Genomic DNA, 11,019 nt, shown 5'->3' on the forward strand with positions numbered 1-11,019 from the left:
AGTTTTTTAGTTACAGTCATTGTTTGTGGTGTACATAACTTACACAACTTACAATACTTTTATCTTATACAGAAACTTTTAACTTCTACAGAAAGTGATGAAAATGGCTACCATGAGCTCTAATACAGGCTTCTGAGTGCCTCGTCATCGACTGCCTTACTCTCTCCCATAATCCAGGTGTCTGCCTTGTCTGCTGACATCCTTCAAGTTGCTGATAAAGAATTTTCATGTCATGAATAGGTCTGAAATACACAATGACCTTTAAATGACCCCATCAGTAGAAATCCAATGGATTGAGGTTGGGAAAACGAGCAGGCCAGGATGTCAGTCTCTCACGACCTATCCATTTATTAGGGAATCGCTGACTTAAAATATTGCTCTAGCAGTAAGAGCAAAATGAGGTGGTGTCCCATCATGCATGAACCACACGCTCTGAATTAAGTTCAGTGGAACTTCTTCCAACAAAACATTTAAGTCATTTGTTAAAAAGTCACAGTGTGATGCTGCTGTCAATGTTCCAGTTAAAATAAAAGGACCGATTAATGTGTCGCCAGTTATTCCAACCTAAACATTAATGCTGAACTGTTGTTGGTGTCTTGTTTCCAAAACTGCTTTGGGATTTCTGTCAGCCCGTACATGAATATTGTGAAAGTTCTGCACTCCATTTGTGGTAAACTTCACTTCATTGGTGAAGATTATAGCAGAGAGAAAGTGTTGATCCTGAACACAAGTTTGTTGTAACCAGGTACACAATGCTGCTCTGGGTGGAAAGTCAGCTTCGCCAAGACCTTGGACTCTTTGAAGGTGATATGGATAAAGGAGTTATTCTCGCAGAATTCTCCACACTGCCATATGACTCACATTCTCGATTGCTGCTATGTGTCTGGTGCTGCTCCCACTATTATTGTTAGTATGATTGATGACTCATCCCTCTAAGTTAGATATTCTTGTGCTCCAAGGTCTTCCACCTTCTCAAACAAGTTTTTTAAAAGTGTGTTTCCACATGATGGTCATGTATTCTTTGGAATATCTTGTTCTTGGATATATGTCTATTAGGAACTTCTTTAGCATACAAACGCCTTGCTTCCTTTGCATTGCAATTAGCTCGTCCTTACATAAGGTGCATTTCTGCCATTTCCTGATTAGAGTACTCCATTTTGATCACTAGTTGTAATGTAATTAGTTACTAGTCATTACACTCAAAATAACAAATTTTCACAGTTATCAATAAAAAAAGTTCTAGCATATATCTTGTGTTTATTTTGATATGGCAACTATTATTTATTTATTTTTTAATCTGACAGGATTAAGGCCATAAGGCCTTCTCTTCCATCCTACTAGATAGCACATATAAATACAAATACTGATGAAATTAATACAAATTGACAGATTTATGGAGCTCCAAGTCCAGTCATCAAGTGGCTTTGAATGCAAAACAAATCAACAGTGACTTGAATACAGAAGAAAATTACATGAGACTTGTTTATCATTACAGATATTATGTACACCACAAACAATGACTGTAATTAAAAGACTAAGCAAAATTGACCGTATGTTTATATGAACATTTTGCTTGTTTTCAGGTCCTCTATAAATTCCTCAGAGTTTTCCCACATGTTTTGATACTTTTTGTATAGGAAACCCATTATCATATATTATGTGCAAAATACGTGTGAGTTAAAAAGTGCGTTGTAGGAAAGTGCAATTCCATAATTTTGGAAATAATTATAATTACAATGATGAAAACTCAAGCTCTCTAAGATGAATAATTTTAAAGTTATGTACCTTCAAGAGTGTTGAGCCATGCAGCAAAGATGTCACTCTGCAAATCGTCCTTCTGCTGGTAAGTCTGCTTGCCCCACATATCAATGCTGTAACTCCAGGCCAAGCCAAAGTACGAGAAATACATTTCTTCTGCTTCTTCTTTGCTGAGTTTTGTCGTAAGTAGTGATCCTAGATTTTGTGGTCAGTCTTTTCAATCTGTTCTGTCTGAAATGGTAACTAGTACTTTTGCTTTGATGTACCTCATCGTTTATTTTACAAATCAACTTTTGTCATCAAACAACAGACTTCGTATTGCATTTCTTTGGCATACCCATTCCCCTAAAAGTTTTGGAAATTCTACTGTACCACTTATTTGTTGCTTGTCATAGTCATTGTGATAAAGACTGCGACTAATGTATCTGACGTACATTCCCTCAAAATTGAAGTGCACACTTCAAGAAACATATATTTCAATCTCTCATTATGGAGACATTTCAAACTGTCAGCATGTTTAAAATGATTTGTTTGACTTAGATCATTCAGAATTTTGTGTTGTTAAGAATAATGTTTAAAATTTAATATTTTTCGGAATTTCTCGTAATCCATTTTCTGTTCTCCAATCTAGTCATTGTGGGCACAGTATATGAATTTTCTTCGATTCTGCCATGAGTGAATGTTTCAGATGTGATCTGAAATGGTGTAAATTTTTCAGTAAGCAGTTTAGGATAATTTCCCTATGTAGCTGAGGACTACCAGAGATTGTTATATATAGATTTTTTATGTTCTTATAACACAGAACTTTTGCTACAGTTGTTAAATTTCTTCATCAAAGATTTTCCAAGATACCATTATGTCAAAACTCGTGATGAATGTTTGGAAACTTATTTTTCATCATAGCTCTTACTCTGTGTGCTCTTACTTTATTGCATAGTCTGACCTCTCCCCCCTCCCCCATTCCCCCAATATTTCAATGAAGTTGGCGCTTATAGGACTAGTTATCTATGACACATTACCTGCACTAAAGATTTGTTTGTTATATCCAAAATAGTAGGGTATCTAATCCTAGTTTAAAATTAAAGATTTCATAGCTTCACACCAAATAAAGTTCTAATAAAAATTAAAATTTCACTCTAGAGATTTCGTGAAAGGGGAATAATTCTTAGCATAATTGCTGAGATTCTGAACACTTCTGCAACAGTTCTGAAACTTGTGAACAGAGATGAAATTACATTAACAGTATGAGGAGTTTTTAGGCTTTCTCAGTGATTGTGTTCAAAAGTAGACTTTTTGGTTTTCCACCATATGCTGGAACTCAACTCACCAACATTTCGCAGCTACTATTCATTATCAGCAATTTGGTACACCTGAAGAGTAACCTACTCTTTTGGGCCCATTGTACTTGGCTACTGTAAACAACTGGGCTGCAGATGAAATCCATATGTAGTTCCAAAATGCTGGATGTGTTAAGTTCCAGGGTATGGCGAAATACTCAAAAGTCTATTTCTGAACATTAGCAGTGTTCGATATTTGATGTTAAAGAGGTATACACAATATACATTCGGGTTGTATATGTCATAATATGTGTATAACAGTATTTGAATGCTTCTTTAAAGCTTGACATATTCTGAACTGCTTCATAGCTATCTATTCTTCTAAACATAAGACAATTTGACAATTTGGTGGTTTATGAAGTGCTGTTACATTGGCTGCAGCTCAATACTCGTTCCCCTACGTGAAGAAGAGGATTCGAGTGGTACAACAGCGCATACAGGAGCTGAGTCCCATTGAGGTGGCACTGGACGAGATGCAGGCACGTGTAGCTGAATTGGAGGAAGTCGTGTTCATGAAGCCAACAGACGCAAAGAAGTTGCAGCTGCGCCTCCAGGGCAGTGTGTGTGTCCAGGTGAATGCTGGCCCCCTGGCATATGCCTCTGTGTTCCTTGACCCCAGCCTGGACTTACATTACCCCGAGGATAAGGTCGAGGATCTGAAGGACGTGTTCAGGTGAGTGCCACATTAATATCACCAAGTCCTATACTGTATTGTATTATCCACAAATAAGCGTGAGCAGTTATGTTTTATGGCCAAATATGTAGTAATCATTTTTCATACCATTAACGTATAAAATGAAGATCTGTGTCATTGCCACTATACTTCTTCAGTGGTCAGATACTGGTTTGTGTCTAAATTTTCTAGTTTTCCAGCACAATGTTGCTGGTTATTATTTTTTGTTTTATGAATAAAATCGCCTGGATTGGAAAAAGAGTCCATATCTGAATATTGGTCTTCTTTACAGGGCCCTTTAGCGCTAAAACCTTTGAACACATATTTCACTCCATTTTTATCTTCCCCACCCATTATGTTCGTCAGATATTTTACGTTTTTCACAGGATGTTGTCCTGCTGTGCAATATACAGTTTCAATCTTGTTTACAAAGTAGGGAACTGGGTAGGGTAGAGAACATTTAACTGGTAATTTTTCCTGGTTTAGGATTCTTCAACATGTATGAATACATGACATGAACATCTGGGTTTACTTCTTTCCTAATGGAAGCCATGCTAGGAATATATTTTGCTTGCATTAAGATTCTTGAACATTCTACAATCCACGACATGGAAACCCTGGTTCTACTTCTCTTCCAAAGGAAGCCATGCTAGGAATATATTTTGCTTGCATTAGGGTTCTTTAACATTCCTTGAATGTACAACATGGTATATCTGGTTTTACTTTCTTTCGAAAAGAAGTCATACTAGAAATATATATGAGGAGCATCGTTCCAAAACACAGTAAGTCTACTCACGATCGTAAAATAGTTTCAAGCGGATTTCTGCTCTTGAGAGTGCACTACATCTTGCTACGGCTCTCATTTGTTGCAAATTGTGTTGTATAAATCGAGCATGAAAGTTGTTGTTGTTTTTGTTGTTGTTTTCTAATGCCAGGCATTTGACAATAAAGTCATTTGACCTCTTGCACTCCAATATTTTTCAAAGATATTATCATTACCAGCACTGACGCACAGATTTTGAGGTGTTCCGAATCCATTTCTTGGTTTGAGTTGCACAATGGGCAGTTAGGGGACTGAAAGTTGTAGCACTCTTAAGAGCAGAAATCCGCTTCAAACTAATTTACGATCGTGAGTGGACTTACTGCATTTTGAAATGATGCTCTTCATATTTATTAGTCCTTAAAAATCCATCATCTGTGGCCAGGTTTATACCCGTGAAATTTTCTTTAGTGTTAACAGTTGCATCAAAGAAGAATTAAAGTGGTAGTATTCTCAAAAATAAACTGGCTGCTACTTGGAACAGATTAGAATATGTGTCTGTTGCAGAGTTCTGTTCCATGAAGTAAAGACTCCTAAACTTCATACAGTAATATTGTTAGTTTATTCTAACAAAATAAGTATAAGAGTATTGTGAATGGAATGTTTCTTGTTGACCCAATCCATTGTCAAATAAAGTGGTATAAGTATGATTCAATAGTGTGTAAGGTTACCTATTTCATAGATGTAAATGCAGCACTTCGTTCTGAATGTTGGCTCCATTACCTGGGAAGACAAAAGAAAAGGGAACTTACTAGTGGGTCTGGTTAACAGTATGGTTTCTAAATAACAAGAATGACAACTTGCATAGTGCCATATCTTCTTGCCATTACAGTAGAACCTCTATTATCCGTGGTAATGAAGGGTGTGGACTGAATGGTCAATCGAAAAAATCGGTTAATCCATACCATAAAAGATTTTAATAAATTAAGTGCACAATACTTAGACCTACAGTTTCATAATTTTCTACATGGTCTTGTGTTTAACACGCTACGTAGTGGATCAGAAGTTCACTAATTTAAGTCCGGTTTACAACGACTGGTTTTAAGAGTCAATGAAACTTCTCATGATGGTTGTCTGCAGAAAGATAAGAATAGTTCTCGAGTTGTAGATTTACATACTCATACTTCATACACTTTATCCTTGTTTGTTTGTTTGTCTGTTTTTTTTTTTTATTAAATTTCTCACCAACGCCAACCTCATATTTTAATGCGACATAAACCACAGTTTCTCTTTTGCCAAATCTCTCATTTATACATACTGTCTTATGGTAAAGACTTGTAATAATCTTCTTTAGAGAGAGAGAGAGAGAGAGAGACAGACAGTCAGATAATGCGCCAATCAGTTAATAGGGTGACAAATAATTGAGGTTCTACTGTATATACAATCACCTATTACATTTTAACGTCCAATCCTGGTGACTAGCTTTTGGTAATGTACCTATTACTTAGGTTCACCTTTCTTTTGCATTCCTTAATTATGGAACCAGACACATTGGTTCATTTTATATAGGTGACAGTGCGATAAAACACAAATACTTCGCATGAAAGTGATACACACTTAAGAATTATTTATGTGAAACCGAGTCAGAAAATAAAAATCCTGTCATCAGAATTCCTTATTGATCCTACAAGGTAACCGAAGTGGTCATTCTCCTCATATCAGAAAGGTAGCCCCTTCAATTGATTGTGTTATTGCCAAGCTGTTTGTGCATATGCAAGGTCACATATTTCTTTTTAATATCTGTTCCTCCTCCATCCTGTTTATTGTCATTTTAATTTCGAGGTCAATTCACTATTATTGACTGTCTGTCTGGAGCAGTACATTGTTGTTCGTACATTGCATTGCTGCCATCTATTGGCCAGCCCACATGTATAATCAGTAGGAACTGACATCTTGTGAAACATTCTCTGTATATTTTGTAGTGAAAATGGGACCCAGTCCTGTACTTATCTTTTAAATAAGTAGATTCCTAGTTATTTTATGATTGAGGACATCACTAAAAACACTGATCAGATTGGCCAACCCTAGGACCTGGTGATACATTTTATTCTTAAGAAATTAAGGGTACTTTCTGTTATTAATTGTGAACATGTTTTACAAGAAAATAACAGCAGAAAGATAGCCTGCTTAGCTGAATGTGTACTATTGCAAATCTGACTCTGAGAACTGTATACGAAAGGCCACATATTATGTTTAAGAAATGAAGAATACTTTCTGTTAATAATTATGAAGATGTTTTACAGAAAAATAACAGCAGAAAGATAGCTGATGTGTGTTACTGTCAAGCTAGCTCTGAGAACTGTATGCGAGGTCACATATAATACAGAACTCTCTGCGTCATAATTCACAGTTAATTCCCGATTTACCACGAAAATCGTCTGTAGCTGCATTTAGATTGGCAACAGGCCATGACTGTTTGGCCAAACACCTGCATAGAATTGGAATATATCAATCCCCTAACTGCTCATTGTGCAATTCAAACCAAGAAATGGATTCGGAACACCTCAAAATCTGTGCCTCAGTAGCTGATTATGATAATATCTTTGAAAAATATTGGAGTGCAAGAGATCAAATGACTTTATTGTCAGACGCCTGGCATTAGAAAACAATTATTATGCTTAAGAAATTAAAAATACTTTGTGTTAATAATTATGAAAATATTTTACAGAAAAAAAAACAGCAGAAAGATAGCCTACTTAGCTGAATGTGTGTTATTGTCAAGCTGGCTCTGAGAACTATATGTGCAAGATCACTTATTATGCTTAAGAATATTTTCTGTTAATAATTACAGAAATATTTTACAAAAAATAATTAGTAGCTAATTAAAATGCTTCATTGGCAGGTCATATACTGTATTTCCATTATTTGTTTTAGTGAATACTGTATCTGTTCTTAAACAGTATATTATTATCTGAATGAATAGCTCTAAGCCAAGGTTCAAATCCTGTTGAGTCCTAGTTGGAGGACTCTTCTCATGTCCTGATTTCCCCTGCTATATTACATTTCGTTATATTCACCATTATTGATTGGTATCACCACTGGTGTATAAAATAACCAGAACTTATTGTATTATACAAGGGGGATCCAGGAAATAACGACCGTTTTGTTGTAATAATTAAAAAAAATCTATATATATTTATTTGAAAAAACAAAGTCTGTTACATAACTGAAACTTCCTTTACTTCTCTACATAATCACCACCTACATTTAAACATTTGTCGTATCTGTTCACTAGCTTTAGAATTCCCGTGTTATACTCCTCTGCCGCCAGTTCATTAAGCCAGGTGTTCACTGTCTTCTTCAACCCTTCATCACTTCCAAAATGCGTACCACCCAGAAAGTCTTTCAGCTTAGTGAAAAAGTGAAAATCGCTAGGAGCAAGGTCTGGACTATAGGGCAGATGATCAAAGATTTCCCAACCGAATTGATCCAGCAATTCTCGAGTTGAAGCAGCAGTGTGCAGGCGGGCATTGTCGTGAAGAAGCACAACTCCTCTCTAAAGCATTCCTCGCCTCTTGTTTTGGATGGCTCGCCGTAGTTTTCGTAAAGTCTCACAATAACGATTTGCATTGATCTTAGTGCCTTTTGGCATGAAATCCAGCAAAAGAACACCTTTGTGATCCCAAAAGACAGTAGCCATGACTTTTTGTGTTGAGAGAGTCTGTTTGAATTTTCTCGGTTTCTTGGGTGATGAGGGATGATGCCACTGACGTGATTGGCGCTTGGTCTCTGGGATGTTGTGAGACACCCAGGTCTCATCACCAGTCACAATTTGATCAAGAAAGGCGTCTCCATCTGTGTGATATCGCATCAAGAATGTCAATGCTGAGGCCATTCTCTGAGTTTTGTGTTGGTCACTCTGTTGCCGTGGAACCCATCGTGCACAGATTTTGTGGTAGCCAAGATTTTGCGACACAGTTTCACCAAGCAAAGAACGAGAAATGTCAGGAAAGGCAATATGCAATTCGTCGAGTGATGTGCGCCTTCTTGCAAGATTCTGTCGTTCACTTTAGTCTTCAGGTCTGTGATGAGTGATGGGCGTCCAGGTCGAGTTTCAGCGTGGACATTTGTTCGCCCATTGTTGAACATTTCGCACCATTTTCTCACATTTCTTTCATTCATTACAGTATCACCATACACTTCTTTCTATTGCCGGTAAATTTCTGCAGGTTTCAAATGTCGGGCATTCAAAAATCGAATCACACTCCTCACCTCACAGTCGGCGGGATTATCAATCACATCGTTCATTTTGAAGTAACACAAAATGCACAATGGCGACTTGTTGCAACCAGTACTCACAACATTATGAGAACACATGTTAAGGAAGCCAGTTGACCTTCAATCAAGGAAGGGGAGTCAGCTGCGCGGCGGGTATGCGCGAACGGTCGTTATTTCCTGGACCCCCCTCGTATGACATCATGAGGACACCATGGAATTTCTGGGATGGAATATGTTCCAAAGAACACATTAACATTTAGGAATGTCTGATATCGATGTCAAATTCAGAAATCAGGAAAGATAGGCGAAGAATCTGTCGAGCAGTTGAAGATAATCGAATAATGCTTTATTTCATGTTTGTGTTCTGTTCATCTTTCAGAGAATTTGTGAAGATCTGCTACATGGCACTGCAGATTAACAGCAAGCTGATCACGTCAGACCAGCATGAATACCAAGAAGTGCTGCGACAGAACTTCCAGAAGCTCTGCCACAGCCTCTCATCATTGTTTGGAGAGTCGTTATGGCCTGATGAGGAAATGGGCTGCTTCAAGCGGAATAGTCAAGCTCTGTTCAGTGTCATCAGTGGTGCCTCAGGCAACTCCAGCTCAGCGTAGTGCTGACAGTGGGGAGTTGAAACACGAGCCTTCTGTGCTGCAGATCTTTAGATTAATGTTTTCAATGTTCCTAAGTCCTGTAGACATTCCATTGAGTTGAGTATTGATGAATCTCATATGAAGTGGCTGAAGTAACTCTGTTGTCGAGTAACCTTGTAAATACTTAACGTTATTGTTGACACGACATGTGAGGACAGTAAATAATGCAAGTTCCACGAACTATCATCATGCTGTTTGAACACTGTGCTTTAACACAGTAATTCTTGTCCCTCGACAGGAAGTTGATACTAAAATTAAAGTGGTTGTCACCATACACTGTGAAGTATTAATATTTTTATACTGTAGATGCTCTTAATATTTATCATCAGCTGGCTCAGAGTCATGACTGTCACGTTTAAAAAGGGTCGAGTTTTCCAGAAGATATCCCTTTCACAGAGTAACTTCATCAGTGCTGCACAACAAATTGTTAGCATGAAAGATTCGTTTGATTTTTTGTTAAGTTCACAATTTGTATGTCATTCAATATTGAAAATCGCATTTTATAGGAAATTTCTCTTGAATCTCGTGCCCTGCTTCATTGTTGAGTGAACTTAAATGGACCACATAAACAGCGGTGGGAATGGGCACATTGTATATTATTACATATACATTTGTGTGAATAATTTTATGTGCAATGTTAATATTATAATTTAACCTTAACCACAGCAATATCAGACAACTCAACTCTACAGTGACTCACATCTTCATATGGTGTAATGACTCAAGTCTGAATTGTTAGGGTTTTATGTAATGTGCAATTTAGTCTTTTTCAATACTGAAATAACTTTGTATAGTATTTTGTATTTAAAAAAGCACTTTCTGCAGTATAAAAATAGCATAGAAATAAACAAATGAAGCTTTATCAAAACAATTTGTATGACTAAACTCATTGATACACCTTCATGTGCCTGTATATAAATCACAGTACTTTCACTATCTGCAAAGGACTATGACACTTTTAATATTAAATATAATCCAGTTAAGAATAGTGATGCAATATTGTTCGGGTAGAAATATCGAAGAATTCTGTGTATAAGAAATATTAATTGTATGAGAAAATGGTCCAACATATACTTTATTGGATAGACCAGTGGACTATGGAGTTCATTGAAAATACTGCGAGTCACAGCGTAAGATTTCTAAATATGGTCGTCTTATGATCTTTATATCATAATCTTAATATATGCTATTGTATGCCATATTTTATACTCGAAACTTTGCAGATATATAATATTACAACTCTGAACAACCTTTCTGATATGACAGTCAACTCAGTGTTGCATTCCTTGAATTCTAGTTTGAGTCCTTCAAATATGATCAACACTACCAAGAGATTTTTTTTTTTTTTTTTCATCAGTAGAACTCCTTTTTTCTAGCCTAATGCATAATTTAATTTTCATAAATCCAACTTTTTTTTTTTTGTGAAAATGTATGATCACCACAATCAGTATTGTATCTTTAAGCTTTATTTTGCATTTAAAGATAGGGAGTTTACTTCCATTTGCATGACATACGAAAGCAATTGTGTAGTGTGTTTTTTCATGATTCATGTTCATTGCA

At 36.5% G+C, this 11,019-nt stretch overlaps 1 protein-coding gene across 2 annotated transcripts in view; it reads left to right on the plus strand.

Annotated features, from left to right (window-relative positions):
* The window catches only part of Ziz (dedicator of cytokinesis protein Ziz), a 79,929-nt gene extending 70,062 nt beyond the window's left edge, over positions 1–9,867 (plus strand). Inside the window, exons 34-35 of one of the 2 annotated variants that reach the window (XM_069820961.1) lie at positions 3,477–3,768; positions 9,186–9,867. In XM_069820961.1, the coding sequence (XP_069677062.1) occupies positions 3,477–3,768; positions 9,186–9,420 (527 nt within the window). In that variant the 3' untranslated portion in view covers positions 9,421–9,867. The remainder of the gene's footprint in view (positions 1–3,476; positions 3,769–9,185) is intronic. The other variant, XM_069820960.1, reaches the window with a different exon arrangement.
* The last annotated feature ends 1,152 nt before the right edge of the window (positions 9,868–11,019 follow it).

The sequence above is a fragment of the Periplaneta americana genome, chromosome 3 (genome assembly GCF_040183065.1).
Source record: "Periplaneta americana isolate PAMFEO1 chromosome 3, P.americana_PAMFEO1_priV1, whole genome shotgun sequence".
Lineage (NCBI taxonomy): Eukaryota > Metazoa > Arthropoda > Insecta > Blattodea > Blattidae > Periplaneta > Periplaneta americana.